The sequence below is a fragment of the Vigna unguiculata genome, chromosome 9, assembly GCF_004118075.2.
Source record: "Vigna unguiculata cultivar IT97K-499-35 chromosome 9, ASM411807v1, whole genome shotgun sequence".
Classification (NCBI taxonomy): Eukaryota; Viridiplantae; Streptophyta; class Magnoliopsida; order Fabales; family Fabaceae; genus Vigna; species Vigna unguiculata.
The window spans coordinates 4,205,956-4,226,555 of NC_040287.1; the positions used below are offsets into that span (position 1 = coordinate 4,205,956).

General features: G+C 31.2%; 3 protein-coding genes across 10 annotated transcripts; 1 reads left to right on the plus strand and 2 right to left on the minus strand.

Moving 5' to 3' along the window:
* Positions 1-1,316: 1,316 nt before the first annotated feature.
* On the plus strand, positions 1,317-6,544 carry LOC114162217 (probable WRKY transcription factor 31). The gene is made up of 6 exons (XM_028046032.1): positions 1,317-1,547; positions 1,818-1,874; positions 1,981-2,151; positions 2,796-3,032; positions 5,111-5,224; positions 5,634-6,544. Exons 1-6 carry the CDS (start codon positions 1,473-1,475, stop codon positions 6,264-6,266), a joined length of 1,287 nt encoding a protein of 428 aa, XP_027901833.1. The 5' UTR covers positions 1,317-1,472; the 3' UTR covers positions 6,267-6,544.
* Positions 6,545-8,324: 1,780 nt separating this feature from the next.
* Positions 8,325-12,476, minus strand: LOC114196007 (cyprosin-like). 6 transcript variants are annotated; one of them, XM_028086479.1, is made up of 14 exons: positions 12,227-12,476; positions 11,295-11,649; positions 11,133-11,193; positions 10,899-10,993; positions 10,703-10,815; positions 10,458-10,626; positions 10,339-10,378; positions 9,921-9,985; positions 9,733-9,846; positions 9,579-9,643; positions 9,331-9,487; positions 9,107-9,226; positions 8,784-8,872; positions 8,325-8,664 (listed from the first exon to the last, which is right to left on the minus strand). In XM_028086479.1, the coding sequence occupies exons 2-14, from the start codon at positions 11,634-11,636 to the stop codon at positions 8,580-8,582; spliced, it is 1,515 nt and encodes a 504-aa protein (XP_027942280.1). In that variant the 5' UTR covers positions 11,637-11,649; positions 12,227-12,476; the 3' UTR covers positions 8,325-8,579. The 6 variants fall into 6 exon arrangements, with proteins under 6 accessions (XP_027942280.1, XP_027942282.1, XP_027942283.1 ...); XM_028086481.1 differs by having other exon boundaries at positions 11,295-11,652; XM_028086482.1 differs by having other exon boundaries at positions 12,151-12,476.
* A 790-nt stretch (positions 12,477-13,266) lies between these two features.
* LOC114196222 lies at positions 13,267-19,484 on the minus strand. 3 transcript variants are annotated; one of them, XM_028086787.1, is made up of 8 exons: positions 19,350-19,484; positions 15,570-16,197; positions 15,011-15,451; positions 14,794-14,925; positions 14,517-14,698; positions 14,163-14,274; positions 13,679-13,822; positions 13,267-13,598 (listed from the first exon to the last, which is right to left on the minus strand). In XM_028086787.1, exons 2-8 carry the CDS (start codon positions 16,185-16,187, stop codon positions 13,485-13,487), a joined length of 1,743 nt encoding a protein of 580 aa, XP_027942588.1. In that variant the 5' UTR covers positions 16,188-16,197; positions 19,350-19,484; the 3' UTR covers positions 13,267-13,484. The 3 variants fall into 3 exon arrangements, with proteins under 3 accessions (XP_027942588.1, XP_027942589.1, XP_027942587.1); XM_028086788.1 differs by lacking the exon at positions 19,350-19,484 and adding an exon at positions 16,385-16,728; XM_028086786.1 differs by lacking the exon at positions 19,350-19,484 and adding an exon at positions 16,281-16,728.
* Between the last annotated feature and the right edge of the window lie 1,116 nt (positions 19,485-20,600).

Sequence of the window (20,600 nt, forward strand, 5' to 3'; positions counted from 1 at the left end):
AATTTTTTTTTACAACAACTAATAGAAGTATCGATCTTTATTACTAAAATTTTTTATATTAGATGAGAATTTTTTTTATAAACTTTTTAAAAAAACTTGCAAGAAAAGACTTTTTTCTGCTATTTTTTCTAAGAATCTTGATTGGCAGGTAACTTTTTTGTGGGTAATTATTTTTTACAAAATTATAAAATTCACAGATATTTCCTAAAAAATTTGTTGTGAAAAGTGTTTTAAACAAAATATTTTGCAAAAAAATTGGTAACAATTTCCTACAATTTTTTTTATAACAAAATTTATAAGTATTTCCTAAAAAAATATTTAAAACAAAAATAGTATGAAATATGATTTTTTTTAGTAGATTGTCTTGTTAATTTTGTATGTCCACATTCTTTGGTAATAAAAAATAGATAACACAATTACAAAAATAATTATCATATTAAGAATATTATTATAGAAAAAAGTTGTGCAAAAATGTATCTATTAAAAAATGACAAGAATGTATCGTTTTTATTAATTGCTATCAATATTAATATATACAAAATACTTATTAATCTTATGTAAAGAAAAACTTATTTGGTCGACTTTAATAAGAAGTTTCTCTTAAATTATATCTTTTTATTTACAATTTTAATATCTTATTTTAGAAAATTGGTTTGTATATCACTCAATCAACCATTTAATCATTAGGTTGTATGATAATTAAAACTACTTTACTTTTAAGTCTTTGGAAATGAGTGTTCATCACTTTAGGATAATTGATATACCTTAATTTAGTCCAATAAAGGACTCCTTAATTAGTTAGCAAGTCCCTTATCATAATTGTCTTAACCCTAGGGTTTAGTCTTCCATATCCAATTCAACCATGTCTTGGAGCCTCTATTATGGATAAAATAATAAAAAAAATCTTTTTTTTCATATTTTTTTCTTCTCTCAAATAAGATTATTAATGGAAAGTTTCACATAAAGATAATTATTACATAAAATAAAATACTCACAAATTTATTTATTATCTTGAAATTTTAAATTAAAGAAATATTAGTCTTTTTTATATAGATTTCTTCATACATATACCTTAATATATCTTATTGAAAAGAAAGCAACAAGAAGTCTATCTCTTTTCTCCACCCTTAATGAGGTCATTTTCATATTTTGTGTAGAAAAGTATATTTCCTTTCTCGATCCTTTACTTGATGTCATTTTTATATTTTATAATTTAACAAAGGGAATTAATTAAATATTTTAGATGGAAAAAAAAAAACAAGGTATTAGAAAAATAGACTTAGCAAGGACAGTGCAGAAATTTCGTCCATAAACGCTGCAGACTACACCCACTATATAGTTAAGCCTCAAAAGTTTGGTGAAGAGATTAAAGTCTCTGGAAAAACCACTTATATATATATATATATGGAAGAAAAATCTGTTATCACCATCTCTCAGTAGTAGTAACCAACCATCATAAAAGGGTTAGAAAAATGGAAGAAAAATCTTCGTTAAAAAATTTGCTGAAAGAAGAAGAAAGACCAGGGAACGGAACCGATCACAACACTGTAAGTTTTCTTACTCTTTAATTTCTATCAGTTTAGTAAACTCATCTGGTTCTGATCAGATTCTTTCAAAACCTTAAAATATTGCAGAAAAATATGATCCATGAGACCATTCTTGAGGTTGACCTTGGTCTCTCGAGATCTCCTTGTTGCTTAATTCCATTTTTTACATCATACAATTTTTAGCAGAGTTTTTCACACGATAACATGATTTTGAGCTATTAACTGATTTTGGATCACTGCTTATGAAAAAATAAATAAAAAATTATGCAGATGGGATCCAGTGTTCTCTCCTTGAGCCTGAATAACTCTGGACAGCCCTTGAACCAAGTGAGTGATATTAATTTCTGGGGTACCCTATAAATTTTGATAGTCCCTTAGTGAACATGCATGATTAATTAACATGTATTTTAATTTTGTGGTGTTTGTGGTTTAGATGGGCATGCTGAGAATCAAACTTGAAGAAGCTAAGAAAGAGAATGAAATCTTGAAGGCGATGCTAACTCAGGTTAATGAACACTGCACTGTTCTTCAGAATCGAATACTTTTTGAGATGCAGCAACATCAACTCTCTTCATCAAATAAAAACAATAATCATCAGTCGCAGGTAATAATAATAATAATAATAAGTTTGACCTTCGTTTTGTAATTACTTTTGATTCAAAATTTTAGAATAATTTCCTGAAAATTAAGCAATTAATGTAGCTAGTTTTACTTGGTCAACAACTCAGCATGTATATTCAGTGCCAGCAATAATATCAGGCCCAGAAGGTCTCTATCTTCTAGCTATATACCGGGAATTGAAGACAAACAGATAAACAACAACTATATATGACCAAAACAAAAGAAAAAAACATTATTTTTTGTTGTTCTTGTAACTTTCGTGACGTATATACATTTGACAGAAAAATATATATAAGTAGAAAGAGTAAGATGATTGAGGGAAAAACTGTAATAAATTAGGAATTTTCACAGGAAATATTAAATAATTTTAAGATTTTGAATTGGAGACTCGGAGATATGCTATTTCGTTGAGATCATTAAATGTTGTCAAAATTATGACATATATGCAATTGCAATGTAATTAATTAGAAATAAAATTTATAAATCTTGACATTGTAATTGAGTTGTAGTTTCTGACTTTTATTTTATCAATAATAAATGTTGATGAGTGCTAATGATTTTTGTATTATAATTATGTTTTATGATTATGATAAGAAGATAACTAAAGAAGTTATATGAATTTTGAAGGGAAAAATACAAGGTTTGGAGAAACCAGTGCTACACACTCGGCAGTTTTTGAATATTGGTGATTGTTCTTCAGTTTCAGAGGGTTACACAGAAAACGTTGAAAAGAAAATATTCGGTGAAGGTGAAATGAACACAAAAATAGCATTGCATGAAGCAAAATGCATAGAAGATCAAGCATCTGAGGTTACTTGCAGAAGAGCTAAAGTATCCATAAGAGCACGATCAGATTTTTCTTTGGTAAGAATTTGTATCTCATTTCGTAACTATTGTGTTATTATATGGCTTTTCTGTAGTAGGACTTGGAAATTTTATATTACAAAAAATTATTCCACACGGAACAACATCATCCTTAAACTTTGATTCTCCTTAATTTTTTAAAGTCATATAATATTTTTTTGATAAAAACTAGATATGAAATCGAAGGGGTGCAAAACATTTTTTTTTCTTTCTAGGTTATAATATATGTTACTTTTACACATAATAATTGACTGATTATAGCAAGAAAATAGAATAAGATTTGTCTGATAATCATATATACCTGGCCGGCTGACACCTGTGTAAATCTACCAATAGGTCATTGTATTATTTTTTAATTAATTGAAAGAAAAAATTACTTATTTTCCTTTATATCAGTGTGTTTAAACCTCCCTTTTCAATTAAAAAGATAAACCCTTCTTAATAAGATTGATTTTTTGTATTAAACTTCCTTTTTTCAACTCAAAACATACATTTCTTAATTCTTCTCACTGTAAATGCAAATTAAAAAAAAAAATACTCTACTCTGACTGCAATTTAAATTTTACATTAGATAGCAGTCATTTTTTAGTTAATTATAATTTCATCTTCAACAAACTTATAATATTAATTAAATTTTATTAATAAGTAGTTGTCTTAACAAACAAAAATCTTAATGTGTGTGTATTTATATATGCATGCTTGCAGTGATTACAAATTGTGTCATAGACAGTGAAATATTTCTACATTCTCTTCAAATCTCTCCTTAAATGTGAAAAAAATAAAATAACGTGTGTTTTTGTATTATAAAAAGCATATCACATGTGCGAAGGGAGAAAACAAAAGGGTGTAAATTAGGTATAACAAAAAGACGCGTGAAATTATCATGCCTCTGAAAACTTAGTTAAAAAAATATTAATTGGACGGTGTGTAGAGATAGACATTTGTCAAAAAGAAGTAACCCTAATACACTTTTGTACTTAGAATTAATGTCTGACTTGGAAATCATCAAAGGAGAAAAAAAATTATTAACTAGACTTTTTTTACTAAATTTGTTATTTTATATTGATAATTTTTTAATTTAAGTATAAATTATATTCGTAAAATTGGTTTATAAAATAAAATTTATATGTATTCGTAAGTTAATTTTGACTAATTACAAATTTGAGTATAACTAAGTTAGAAAATAATTTAATTTTTGTTTGTAATGTGAATTAAACTAAATTTATTTCACTAATATGTAAGTTAAATAATTAATATGTGAGGTTAAACAAGTTCCAACATAATTGAAGAAATTTACAATTTTTTGTTATTTTTATTTATTATTTATCACTTTTTAATGATATAAGTAGACATTTTAATTTCTTTTAATATTAGAATATTATTCAATAATGTTTCAATAATTTAAATATTTGATTTACTTGTATGCAAAAAGTTTTTGTATATATATATATATATATATGATATTTTGATTTTCTTATGCTATCTATCACCTCATATTTGTCTAATTATAAGTATGTGATTTTGAATTAAGGGATATATGAGGTATCAACAATATATGAGTTACGAGTTTATGTGAGATATATTCTAAATAGAGATTAATTAGCAATAAGCTATTTCTTATTCATTTAAATGTTTTATGTAATCTATACCTTGAACAGTACTACTGTATCTAGAAGTTTAACTTCGTGAGTAATATATAATATTGTGTTGCAACTTTGTATATGAGTTAAAACTTCTCAAATATCCTGCTTTATTTATTTAACGTTAAAAAGAATTGTCTAATTATAAGTAATTATATTACAAGTGAATATTTTGATTCTAGATGAGTCAAATAATTATATTTTTGATTGCATTATAATTAACAAGTTTGAAAAATAAATTATGGTTAAGTAAACTAACTTATCTTACCTATTAATATTGGTGATTCAAATTAAATTCTAAAATTTGTTACATTTTAAAAAGTGAGTTAGGATGGTTCAATTTTATCTGAACCCATTATGAAGTGTGAGTTAGGTTGGATAATTGTAATCACTTTAATGTATATTTGAGTAGAATTAATGGTGTTGTTATGCATTCAGATGGGAGATGGGTGTCAATGGAGAAAGTATGGACAAAAGACCGCCAAAGGCAATCCTTGTCCCAGAGCCTACTACCGTTGTAGCATGGGCACTGCATGTCCAGTTCGTAAACAGGTTTCTTTCCTTAAATCTTCAAAAACCTTAATTTTTCACAAAAATCCATGTTCAAGGAAAACCGACCAAAATTTTAAGAAAATCTACCTCACATTTACCAGTTTATCTATTTAAAAAAGACCGGTTCAGAACATTATTCGTTGAAAGTCTATGTCGACTAGAGATAAGGTCAATTCACAATATATAACTGAGGTGCAAATTTTACTTTACAAATCGGTTTTATGATTTTGAGTTAGACTTAAAACTATCTCATAATATGATATCAGAACCAGGTTAGAGTCTATCCTAATGAACTTTTTTGGACATTCTATTCCACCGATATCTGATCGTTAATAAACTATTCACTAATTTCTTGTTCCATACACCAAATAAATATACCTCACTTCTAACATTATTACATTTGAAACAGGTGCAGAGATGTTTCAAGGACGAGACTGTTCTGATCACTACCTACGAAGGGAGCCACAACCACCCACTCCCAGTAGCAGCCAGATCTTTCGCAAGCTCAACATCAGCAGCATTGAACATGTTCCTTTCTGGTTCACTCACAAGTTCAGGTGGCAGCACCACTCTACCAAACTCACCCCTCTTCTCTTCATCACTGTCTTCTATTTCCCCAACTGCAGTAGCCACCTTCTCCCACAGTGCAACATGTCCCACAGTAACACTGGATCTGACTCACCCCAACAACAACACCAATAACTATCTCCACTTCCAAAGGGCCACCACCACCACCACTTCACACCCTTTGTTCCCTCTCCCACTGCATGGCCACCCTCATGAAGGGTTGCCCTTATTGTGTTCCAAAGTCCCAACCTTTCTGGACAAAAACCTTGCATTGGTGGATGTTGTTAGTGAGGCCATAACCAAAGACCCTTCTCTGAAGGCAGCACTTTTTTCAGCCATTTCCTCACTCACTGCAGATCCTCAGAAGAACAGCAATAACCTCAGCCAACACAGTAAAAGTAGCAGTGGTTATGACCCTTGTTCTAAGATGCCTGCAATACCACCTCACCAGCCTTACACTACTGAGTTGATATAGAGTTATATCTAAGAATATATAGTTGTCAAAATAATAAAACAAATACCAAATGTGGCTTCTTTTTCAGCAGAAAGAGGTGAGCATGATATGTGTGTTTGTGAGAGAGAGAGAGAGAGAGAGAGAGAGAAGAGAGGTAAGTTTTATGAGAAATCTAGGTCACAGCCATCTCAACATTGGCTTTCCTTAGTCTTTATACTTTGTAAAATAAATTAATGAACATATTGAAGTTTTGGCTTTTGGTCTTGTAATTAATATATATCCGCCTAGTGTTATGTGTATATATTAAGAAATAGTAAACCTAAAGGTTGTAATTTCATACATAAATTGTATGGATAATAAGTATTTTATGTTTTACTTAGAGAGGGCAAGCGAAGCGAAGAAAAAAGAGATAGGAATATGTTATTAACATAGATAGATATGAAAAATGAAGTGGAAGAATTTCTCTTCATTTGTTTAATTGATTAAATGTAAAAGATTCAAAAAATAAACAAAAAAATAGTTGAGTTAAATATTGATATTTTTGTATCATATATTTAAGGTATGCAATTGTTACATAATATAATTCAAATAAAAAAAGAAGTAGTTGAATCAAAAATTGGTATTTTTATATCATATATTTAAGGTATGCAATTGTTACATAATAATTAGCTAATGAAAAATAATGTTTTTTACTAATTTCTAAATTACACAAGCCACTTAATCTATTTCCCAGACCCATATTAAATTTATCTTATATTTCTCAAATGTTAAGTTAGGAGAGTTGAACCTCACTCTATATCCTTTTCTAGCATTTCATTTTATCATTAAATCACATCATTTCGTAAACATATAATAAATCATTTAATAATAAACGTGATGTGTTGAATGTAATTGACAAGTGTAAATAATAATTATATGATTTTAGTTAAAGGAAGTATATCAAGAAAATCACAAAAAGAATAATCTCTAACCAAGGTTGGATTTTATATGTTCCTATCATTTTCCTTTTGGATTTTATATGGGGTGATCGGTGAAGTGAATTTTCTATTCTTTATCTCTCTTTCCAAGGAAAGAAGGATTTGTTTAAACGAAAGGAAAATGTTTTTTTTAATACCATTCATGACAATTTACTAATATTTTTATCATTACCAAAATAAAGTTTTGTATTTATAAAGACAATTAGAGATTGAATGTTAAAATAGTAAATGTAAAGACTGTGTAAAAAATTTATTGAGTGTCAAATAAATTAATTTCTTCATAAAGACTTATAAAATTGAAAAATAAAAACAAATTTTAAATAATTTTTTATAAATTATAAACTAATTTATAAAAGTTGTAGTAGAATTTCTCTCAATTTTTTTTACTTGTGTACAAACTAATTTTCTCTTATTAAAAAAAAATTACTCATTTCATATTTATCGGGCTTGATTCGATCATATAGGTATGTTATAAGAAAAACACTTCAGGATTTATTCAGAGAAGAATCATTGATCAGTAACATTTTCACAAATTTAAGGTCGACGTATATATTTTTCCTGATAAGTTGATTCTAGTGGCAGATGGAAAGTTCGTGTAACATCCCTATCTCAAAAGTTGTATAGTCTCTTACAAATTTGCCGGTCAGGTTATGCTCATAATACGTTTGATTAAAGTTCTGATTGAAAATTTGTATTTATTTTGACTTAGCATTTCGTCAAAGATTTCCATGTTAAAGTTCCGTTTCAATGCCTCCTTTCTTTCATAAAAGGGCGTAGCTGAATATTCAATGCAAGTGCTTTATTTTACTAAATTAGAATCCCAATTCAAGTGATTAATTCATACATAACTTAAACAAAAAATGTTCTCAGAACAAGTGATTAGTGGTAGAGTAGAGGTTCAGTTCCTGGTACAGTAGTTGTAGTTGTTTCGGTAAACAAGATGAAAACAACTTAATCTTGGGAAGGAATCCAGATTCTTTTTTTCACACCTATTGTTATTACAATCCCCTTCTCACTCACTGATGAGTAAAGGTTTTTATTGCCATAGTGTTTTGACATTTTATAAGATGTATTTAATACTGTAAAATAAATGCAAAGTTAATTAAACATCTCTCAGGAAAGTTTTGCTGCCTTATATATATATATTCTTTCTCTCTTGTTGTTCTCTCATTTGAACGCTCCTGAACAAATATCACAAATTTTATTCATAGAATATTCCAATCACCATTTACAACAGAATAGAGACCTTGAGACAAATTCTCAAGAACTGCAATTATTATTTGCCGTAGTGGATCATGCAGACCTCCATTTTTATTATTCAAAAAGAATTTGGCATTGTAATATCACCAAGCTGTAACTATGCAGCTTCTGCAAATCCTATACGGAGATTGCCGTAGTCAAATACTGTATGATATGCCCCCAAGAATATATTTCCAAGAACCCTGCAAACATACCACTTCTGTCATGTCACACATAATATAAAGAAAACCAAGCACTTGCTAATTGCTGAAGTGATTTAGTAGCATAAATAATTTACATTAGCATGACTAGAATAGATTACCAGAGAGGACCCTGCGGAGGAGGCACATCTATAGCAATAAAACCACCATAGCAGACAGTAGAACAGCCTTCTTCAAATTGAAGTACATACTGAGGACAAAGGAGAGATTAAACTTATGAAACATTATGAAATGGGAACAAACTAAAGATTGCATCAAAAAGTACCAGTTTTGGTAGGTTATTTGTCAAATATTTTTAATGGAAAGGAGTAGAAGAAGCAAATATGAAAAGTATCAGATACATACATTATGCATTAGCCCTTTTCTACAAACAAAAAGACAGTGATGTATAGAAGCAACACATAATTCATGTTAAACAACAAACCTGTTCTGGAGAGATGGGAAAGGATTTGTTTCCAATTGTGAATGTGATGTGTGGCATGGATGAAATACTATTGCAGTTTATAAATGAATGTCCCGGTGGATTTGGGAGCTTCTCACACAGCTTTAGAGAAGGAAAGTGACACAGAAAAAGCTTGTGAGTGATTAATTGGGGACTTATGTGATTTGAAGCATATCTAAGAGTTTTGTAAGATTGTAAACAACTACCTCATCCACATATTTAAATACTTTTTCTTTCACATTGCTTTGCTTAATCTGAACTTGGATCCAAAGGACGATCATATTGCAAAAGGAACAAAAGGGGCTCTCCCTTGTTGGTGATCCATTCCAACTTTCATTATGCACCACTGTTTCAATAACATCACTGCAGGTTAAAGTTAGACTTATGTTAAAAGAACAGGAAGGAAGGAAAGTGTCTCTAAGTAATCAAGATTGGGAAAATGAAAAAAGTGTACTTCATTGTGTTAAATCCATTGTTTGAACAGAATCCAATGTCACTGCATACAAGGTCTGGATTTAACTGCAGATATAGTAGGTAAAGTATGATTAAAATTTTAATAACAGTAGTCTGTAGATGATTATTAAGTGTAAAATCACAAAGGAACAAACCCCAGCAATCAAGGATGACCATATTGAATCCCCATAGTTATGGAGAATGCTTTTACACTCGAAACTAACATACCCTTCTGCTCCAATGGCATGATTAATTTGAGTCACAACACTCTGCAAATAGAAAATAGTAAGAAAAAATCCCCCAAAGAGGAAGTGAACAAAGAGAATAATGTTCAAGATTATACAGTTGGACCAGCAATTAGAGATGTCCCTGAGTCTATAATTGCAGCACAGCCACCCTCACACAACCCTGTCAAATGATTTTCTGATATGAGGTCAAAGGTAATTAAGAAAAGTACCTAGCATGGCAAATTTGGAAATAATGCATGACTGCAGTAAAAATTTAAGGTGGAAAAATGAATCAAAAGGACCACTTGAATTAAAAAGAAACACAGTTTATACAAAAGACCTTTTACTTCTCATATGGCTGTGGAAATTTAAATGTCATTTCTGGAAAATGCACCAATTTGTTGCCTTTTAGCATAATGCAACATTTAGCAACCTTAATCTAAGAAAACGTACATAGTATTCAGTCACAGCTATAACAAACAATGAAAAACAATGCAGATTTAAGCATCATGAGGAATAACAATGTAGGATCACCTGTTGAGTTAGTTGCAAGGAGAACATCTCCTACATCAATCTGCAGGTGCAAACTCCAAAAGTCAATAATGACATGGTAGATGATAATAGCCATGGATGAAATTACAAATATGCTGTACCTGCCAATAACCCTTTTGAGAAAGGGGAACATATGTGTGTTCACCTCTAAAATGCCTGTAGTCAATACCACCAAAGACTATCTCACCACCCATTTCTTCTGTTGGATCTTGATTTAGCCAAAGAGAGAAAATTTGGTGGCATATTTGCCCTTGTTCTATCATATTATACCTGCATTCACCAAACTAATCATTGCATCTGAAGCATACAAAACTCAAGAATGAATTAATAAAGTTCTTGTGTGTACCAAACTGGTGTGACTTTTCCAACTGAAGCATCAAGGAATCCGAGTCCAAGTATGCCATCAAATGGAAGTGCAGAAAGTGCCAATGATCCCTCTCTTGTAATCTCCGCAAATTCCTTAAGGATAGGAAGTTACAAATCATCAGCAAAACTAAAACAGCATAATCTGAATGAAAACTAACAGAGATCAATACACTGACTTGATCTTTGATGATGACATCTCCAATTTGTACATTATCTTGGCTGAAGAATCCATAAATAGATCCTTGGCCATAAGGGATACTGCAAGGTGTCCCTGCATATAAAAAATGCAACTTTGAGTATGTTCATTGAAACAACATTTATGTTTCTGCATATATAAACAAATGAAGGCATCTAAAAAGAAAACAATCAATTTATCTTTTCAATCATATGCTATGATAATCCAAAGTTACCAATTTCGGTATAGGTGCTAGATATCTTCGACCTATACTTGGAATGAAAATAGCAAGCGATCTGCACATGCCATGTATGTTTTTAAAACATGTTCATTCAAAAATAAAACAAATACTAATGAGTAAGAACTTGCATCAGAATCAGATCATTGGGTAACTTACAGAGAAGATGCATTTGGAAGATGGAACCCAAAGATTTGAGCTGCCAGTGTCAAACACAACATTGAAGTATTGAGGGGGTGAACCAATACTAATCTCCCCAAAATATTGTGCATCAAGATAATTCTTAAGATATATTATGTCTTCATCACAACAATTTTTTTGATCATCCCCTAAATCAGTAGGACGAACGAAATCTTTGATTCTTGCATCTTTAAGACTCTGAAGGTCTAAATTCCTCCTTTTTAGACCAACCCTCATCAACCCATCATCAGAAGTTGCAAAAGTCAACGATCCTAACCAAGCCCAAACACACATAACAACCAGCAGACACTTCAAACCCATTCTTACGACTCATCTGCTTCAACATGTTCAATAAACTTCAGCAGAAGCAATATAAAAGCAACATATTAATCACAACAATCAGATAATCCTTTCCCTTTTCAGTTCTGAATAAATTTCAATAGTTTGACTAAAGTGAACAGCAGAATGTTGAAAATCCTCGAGTTCATTTAAATGCCAGCCATATACGAAACAAAGACATTTCTAAACAAAAGAAGAAAAAGAAAATCATGATAATATCCTTTGAATTAGCATCAGAAGCAAACCACAAGAATTTCAAGGTTCACAGATTGAAGTCAAGGAAATATGCTAGAAATCTAAAATCAATAGTGATTGACAACATCAAAGATAAACATGAAAATTTCACACCTGATGAAAAAGGTATATGCCTACACTATAAAGGAGAGTAACATGTGTTTCGTATATAGAACTAAACAATCATACGGGTCTTGCAATTTTATACACCTAATAGAGCTACTGGGTATGAAGTTTGAACAATTTACAGCTTCCCCTTTACCTCAAAATCGAAGCTTTACTTGTTTATTTTCTGTTTAAGTTGTTTTTTGTGCTGATAAGGAACAATTCAACCTTACATGGAAAGCACTGCGTAGTTTCGCTTAAGATGATGTTGTTTCCCGCACGGTAATAGGAGTGGAAATAACTGCAGCAGTTTTCAGAATACGATGTAACACATGCGTCGTAGAACGATCAATCTTCTTGGTATATTCCCAGAATCCAGACCACACTGGAGTTTGTACTAATCATAACGACGGAACCGTTGTTGGTCGTGTTCAGGGCCTCACGGCAATATGCTATTCTAGAACGAGTTACGCGTGGACATTTTCACGGCAAGATGCTTAAATTCTTACAAATTTTATTTTTCAAATTTTAGTTTTAATCTATCCATATATTTTAATCACAAATTTAGTTTCAATAGTTATATGCTTACTCTCCTTTAGGAAGAAAATATAAAATTGATATTTGATTCAGTTAAGAAAATTGAAGTTAGTTCTCCTTTTTTACTTGAAGTTCAAATATTGATGTAGGAGTATTCAACATCACTTTTGTAGATTATTTTAAAAAATAAATAAATAAATAAATAGTTTTTTTTTACATTGTTTGCGGCTCCACTCATTACCATTGATTTTTATTCTACACTCCCGTTATGCATATCGGACCAACAATCCAAGTCCATTTCTTTTCTAATCTAGTTTTCTTCATATTGATCATTTCTTTTTGCACCCTCATTTTTTCTTCCTGCACTTGTACCTTTCTCCTCTACTATCATCAACAGCCTTCGTAGTCTTCATCACTCGTACCCTTAACACACCATCTTAATCTTTCAAAAACATCCATCTCACCTCCATTTTTTTTTTTTATCAACACTCACAACTTTCATATTATCCTCCAATGTGGTGATAGGATTGAAAAAAAAAATGTTAGCTTCTTGGAGAAGATCACATTGTATACCAGATTGAAAAAAAAATGCTTCAGTTGATAAATTGAGCACGATTTTGTTGGTTATTATCAAAGTTAACAAACTTATATCATAAATGGTAAATCTGTGTCTGGATCAAAAGTACTTTACATTGTAAGTGCATATAGCTAGCATATCCTCTCTTTTTTTTTTTTCTCAAAAACTGTTTAAGCTCAATGACTGAAGATTTTATCCATAGAACTTGTAACAATTGAACTGTACCAGACTTAGCTTCTAAACATCTTCAACCACCCTGTGGAAAGTTCTTTCTTCAAAATCTCTGCATTTTTCTTCTTATTTCTTCTGAATGATCGTGAATAGTGTTGAACATTGGGGACAAGGTAAAAGAAAGCATAAAATATATCAATGGCCTCTCACGATGATGCTATGCCAGCCAAAAGTTCTCGAGACCCTGCTAAGTGTCCTGGTACATGTTGCCTTATCTCTTCAAAAGCACACAGAGTTTCTGCATCCAGACCTCCAGCAAACTACAAACACACACCAAAATATGTGAATCAGCCTCATAAATGATGAAAATTCTAATCTTTCCTATTGTCACTGCAAATACCTGATGGGCCCTATATGCAAAATGCACGCCCTGAAGCAGAAGGGATTCTTGACTAGATTGTCTGTCTGAATTCCTAGCAGATCCAAGCTCCATTGTCACTCTTTTCATGTACATTTTTACCAGAATCATAGAAGCCTGCTTAATCTGCACATACGGCATATTTATTATTCTTCTAATCAAGTTTTACAGTGAAAAATTGTAAACTTTTGCTATCAACTGTCAAAAGATAAATATCATATGTAAGTAGTATTCAGTAACCAATTAATTACAACAGACTTGGATTAATAAATCCTAAACTGAAGCACGTTCTTCATCCAGTTAGTTGTGTTCTTTCATTTCATTTTCATTGAATAAATGAAATGAAATTCTGCATAACTTCTAATTCTTATTAAACCATAACTTCTAATTCTTATTAGAAAGACAAGGTTTACATAGTGTCATTATTGTTATCATCACATTCACAAAGAAAACATAAAAATGATACCTTTTCCATGATTCCCGAGTCAAGCATCCAAGCGGTTGGAATTTTGTAATCTTGATATGAACGCATCACAGAATTTCTCAGCTTGATTAGTCTCTGTATGCTGCTCTCAGACCTATCACAATGAGAGAAAAGGACAGTGTAAGTATCATTCAAACTATAAACCTGGCATATTTAAAATTGAGGTAAACTATCATATAAATTTTACACTATCATACAAATTATCATATATGGTACGTCAAAAGTTGTATCACCAAGTATATTTAATGTAAAACTGTTGACATTATCTGTGCTCTGCATAACCATTGAACTCTTTAAAATTAGTACATAATATATGATATAGATTTAGTTTCTTACTTGTCTAATAGGGTGGCCATCTTTCTCAAGGAAGCTCCACATGGAATTTCAGGGTCATCCTTGAAGGAGGAAATCTCTTGTTCTAACAATTTAAGTTCACGATACTCAACTGCAGCTTCACGCATGGCATCAGCTTTTCTCTCAGGCCAATTAAAATGCTTCAACACTGCACGCTCATCAGCCTGTAGAAAACAGAATATGTAGCAATAAGAAAGAAACCAACATCAATCTATTCTGTAGAAAACTGAATAGATTAATAGTTTTTCTACACACTCACCAGTGATGAGAGTTCACCATCAAGCCAATTAACAAAACTTAAGACATCTTCAATGTCAGTGTAGGCCGCTTCTACCACCTTTTTTATGAGGTCATTGATAAAATTTCCTTTTGTTTCAATGTCTGCCCTTATCTGGAAAGCACGATTGATCTGTCACCAATGCTGTATATTCAATTTTGAAAATGACACCAGTTCAATTTGAAAACACAGTGCTTACTGCTAATAGATGAGCAGAACGGTTTTGAATTTCTCCAACAATGCTGCTGTGTACATTCACAGCAACTGGTTTCTGCTGTTTAACTGATCCTGTTGTGTTCTTCATTTCTTCATGATTCTTCAATGAGTGAAGTATTTTCACAAATGCAGGTGCCCTTTGTGTGTTATTTACTTTTGCTACAGGCCTAGAAGGGATTGATGGTGGCATCGGTGGTGGAGGTGGTGGAAGACATGCTTTTAGTGCAGGCTTTCTTCCTGTTCTTAGAGTTGTAGCAGCTTCAGGAATGGTAGGAATTGCTGTTGGTGCTGGAGTTGATGCTTTAACAAAGCATCCATCAGTAATGGCTTCCTTTTTCACTATGGACCTTTCTAATTTGTCAGCAATGAGTTTCTGAATGTGTTTAAATTTGGGGCTCTGATGTTCTGCATTTGGCTCCTTCATCTAAAATCAAAACCAGACTCACTTTCAAAGCAGTAGAAAACATGAACAGTAGAAAAGAAAAACAATTGAAGCTTATTATGATAACAAAACACAAACCCATTAACATTTGAACTCTCACCTTTTCACTTCCACCCAAAGACATCATCACCTTCGATTCAGCAGCAGCAACATCCTCAGTGAGTTTTCTGTTGTGAGATTCCAGCTCCACATTCAAGCCCTTAACTTTTTCCAACTCAGCCTTCAAAGCCAGCACTTCAGACTGCAGATTCTTGATCAAACTCTCACTCACCTCAAGCTTCTCCATCAGTTCCTTCTTACTCTTCCCATCAGGGTCCTCCTTATCCCTCTTCATAGCAAAATCCCCAACCACACTCCTTGGCCTAACAAACTGTTCCACAATATGAGGCCTCACGAAACGAGACACAACCTTAGCCTCTTCGGCTTCCCTACCCCTGTGGCTTCCCACAACCTCTTCATTGGGTTTGGTCTTGTTCGGCACTACACCCCTTTTGATCCTGGAAGTGTGCTTCAACTCTGGAGTCACAGACTTGGCTCTCCTTGTCACCCCATTGACAACCTCTGGTGGAGTCCTTGGAGGCTCTCTGTACTTGGAAGGAAGTCTTAACCTTGATGGCGTTAAACTGCTCTGAAGCCTGATCACATTTTTTGTTGGTGGTGGTGGTTGTGGTGGTGATGGTGGTGGTGGCGGTGGTGATGCTGGTGACCCTTGTTTCATTGCTCCTGTTCTGAAAATGTGGTCTCAAAAAGAGAGAGATAGCTCAAAGAATGGCACCAGAAAAAGAACAAAAGAGAAATTAAAAAAACATACATCTGTGTCAGTGGAATGGTGGTGTTTTTGTGAATGTCAATAATACAAGTGGTGGTTGAAGCAGGAACTTGCCACCTAGAAAAGACAGAAGATTTATGCAACACCTTTCTGTGTGGAAGATTAGACACAACACAACACAGCACAATCACTGATTTTTCTATTCTTTCTTATTCTCATATAAAGTGCACATTGCAATGAAGAGAGTAGAGTTGCACAAAAACTTGTTTGACATGGAATGGAAAAGCTCAAAAACTTGGTGCTTAACTTGGCCACCAAAAAAGAAAGTGACCCTCATCCAAAGGGTGAGGACACTATGACTCTTAAGGTACAGTGAGATTCTAATAGAAAAAGGAACAGAAATCCCATTGATTCTTTGTCTTTTGCTAGGCAAAATCAAGTCCTAGTTCTTCCACTTTAGATGGAATATATGCTGCTTGAATGCCTAGGACTAGTTTTCCTCAATAGGCACTAACCTATATCTGCAACAATGCTCCAATATCAGAATATAAAATACTTTATCAAATATCAGATTATCAATAGATTATATCTTATACAGCGTAAACCCATTTGTTTTAAAATTGAATATTCATTGCTAAACAAGTTTAATCTGTGTTCAAATTAATCCCATGTACACATTGTAAACTAAAACATGTATTGCTAATTATACATACATACAGACAATCACATGCATGTGTCGATGACGATTTTTCCATAAAAGGACTAAACCGTTATTATCATAGTAAAAAAACCTCTTGGGAAGAGAGTTATAGTGTCATGGAATAATTCCATAGAAGACTTTGTCGTGTACTATAGAGAGTGTCAACATCCTTAATTCAATGTTCCAAACAAGTTGAAGACATGAAACTTAGTCATTATTTAGTAAAGTACAATAGTACTGTTGCACACTAAATCAACACATTATATATATGGAGAGAGTCGTGTCTTCAAAGTTGAAATTACCAGTTGTTGGGTGTTATTTATTTTTGTGAGGCCAACATAAAACTGCATTCTAAGTAGATTTGGTTGTTGAGGTTTCTGAAGTGGGTAGAACTTGAAAAAAATAAGAGTATACTTGATTTCAAGTACATGTTTGGTGGCATATTCTCTTTCATTGTGGCTTGAACTACAAGTTTTAGCAGATTCATTGGTTCATCGATCAATAATGCGTTTTCAATTGACTTAACAACTTAAGCACTAAACTAAACCCACTTTTTTTTTCTCTCTAACCATGTGGTTAAACAATGCTTTGATTTTAGCTGAAGGGAACAAAATGTCACTTGCAAGCATGGAAACATGTTTTAAGGATATGGATTCCTCTGCCTTAAATGTCAAAATCAAACTCGTAGAGGTCACACTCTTTACCTTGTCTTCCACGGATAATTACAAAGTCTTTGCATTAGGGACCACAGATTGTGAAAAAAAAAATATCATTACAGAGGAATTGAAAGATAATGAAAGTAAATCAGAAGGCAATGAATGCATCAAACAGAAAAAATCTAAGGCATAAAGAATATTGGTTCAAAACTCTCATGTCTCAAACCCAACAATTCCATAAACTACTAAACTAAAACACAAAAAGTGTGGGTGAGTATCATTAGCTTTAACCATCAATTCTTTACTTGATGCCCTAAAAGCAATAAAAAAATATACAGTAAGTTCTTTTTCACTTTCTACAAGAAAGATTCATCAAGAATATATGGACAAACCTAGATGTGTTTTAGGCCTTTATAGACTTTGGCTTCGAGTGTTCATCTATCCTTTTTATTACTTATCAGATTCTTCATTTATCCTTGACATGATATATATATATATATATATATCAGAAGGAAAACTATTAGTATTCCATCTTGGGAAGTCAATATTTAAAACCTTAATGGGATCAGCCAAGTAAAATTTAAAAGGAATGAATTGATGGAATTTAAAAACTAAAAACATTGCTGAATGTAACTGTGCACTTTATCTGACTGGAAGATTGTTTCATAGATGTGAAGTGAATTTGATTTATTTAATATTTTAGCTGATAATATTGTATTTTAATCAGAAATGATGTTAATAATAATAATAATAATAATAATAATAATAATAATAATATTATTATTATTATTATTATTATTATTATTATTACGGCCATGGAAATATTCACCCTTAATATATTGTTGGTACTCGTGTCTGTGATGTGAAATATTAAATTTATTTTGTAGGTAATTTATTTTGTTATAAATAATTATTTTAGTTTAAAAAAATGATCAAAATAAAAATAGTTAAATTTAAAAAAAATTACCTAAAGATAAAATTGGTAAATAATTATGTACGTAAATTCCTTTATATAATATAGATAAATTATTTTCACTCGTTAATTAACATAAAAAGCATTATTTTGGTTTTAAAATTTTAAATTATTTAAAAAAACTGTCAGAGTAATTAAAAATTATGGTCAAGCTTTTCTCTCAAATATTATTTTAATTTAAAAAACATCTACGTCATTATTATAGTAAAAAACTACTATTTTATCGTTATTTTGCAAAATAATGTAGCAAATATGCAATATCTTTTGTAGAAAAGATTTAATTTGATGATATGGATGAAAATCTTTGTTTAGACATATAGTTTTACCCTTTTTTTATACATGTAATGTGAAAATATTATTGAAAATAGTCTAAATGTGAGTTAAAAAGTTCTATATTAGATAGAAAAGATAAAGTTAAACACTATATAAGAATAATGATCCATAACATCATTGTCTTAAGGTCTTGAGGTTAAAGTGATGTCAAATGTCTTATGTGTGTAAGACTAATATCATATAATCATATAGAACCACACTCTCTAACTCATATGAAAAATATATATAACACAACGAATATTTCTCAGAAAAAACAAAGTAGTCACTTGTGTTGCTAAATCATTGGTGTGCAGAAAATAAATTATGGTGTATTACTTGATAGTGAATATTGTGCATGCATGCCTTAGTTGTTGGTTCCATAACTTGAAAATGGTTTTGTCATAGAGGATATTGCAGTTTTCAGTGTTTGATCAGAAAAGGTAAGAATTGCATGATAGACAATAAAGTACCTGTTTTGGTGAATTTCAGAGATATTGTGGAGCTTTGAATATTAACTCTCCTTGAATGATCCCTTGAAGGTTATTGGGAATGTGAAAAGTTGAAAATATGGGATGGAGAAGAGAAAGGTAACGAGAGAGAAGGAGTGTTGGGGGGTTGAGAAGGTGATTCCCTTTGAAGGAATACTTGAAGTACTTTAGAAAATAGTTGTGATTTCACATCATACAAGGTGCCATTTGTTACTGCGGTTGTGACTAAGAAGTGTCATTATATGTGTTGGATGAATTCAGGTGCCTAACATTTCATGTCTGTTGCATATATATATATATATATATATATATATATATATATATATATATATATATATATATATATATATATATATATATATATATATATATATATATATAAAGAGGTGTGAACACAAAAACTTCATCCCACTTCTGGTGGCCACCGGGGTTTAATTAAAACTATCTTAAGATGGGAGACACCACCGTGTCTTCGTCACATTCATTTTATTAATATCTTAACCCAACTACAAATTATCTCTTCTTTTTTGCTTTTTTTTTACTTTCCGAAGATGATATAATTTTTGTTGGAAGTTTTATATCGATTAGAAATAAGACAATTTCATAATATATAAGTGAAGTGCAAACCTCACATTACAAGTTAGTTTTATAAGATTAAATTAGACTTAAAGTTCATTTCTAACATGGTATTAGAATCATTGTTTAAAAATCACTATCAAACTACAAACGAACCATTCATACCATCCATTATACCTCGGTATGAAAAAATGTCTTGAAATATTTCATTAAATTTGACTTGAAGTCATGTCAATGACATTTTTTCCATAAAATCAAAATTTTAGACCAATATCATTTCTTTCTTGTGCAACATAGCACGACTTATCCGAATTAAAATTTTTTTATTCATTTCTTTTGTATTAACCCTTTTTAAATATTTAAAGGTAGAGTCCAAAGTGCAGAAAAAGTAGACGAACAATTATATAAGACACATACATAAACTTTAAAGTTTTAAATTTAGATTAAATTTATTGAATCTCTTATATAAATTAGCTTCCCATTTAAAACTTGTATGGTTTAAAAAATTATGTAATTTGATTCTTGAATCACACAAAAACTACACTATTCAAATTCAATATTTTTGTTACAGTGGTTAAAAAGAATAAAGTTCTATTATAGAATATTTAAGCATATTTATATATAAAAAACTAAAGTGTTTAAAATACAGAGAAACCT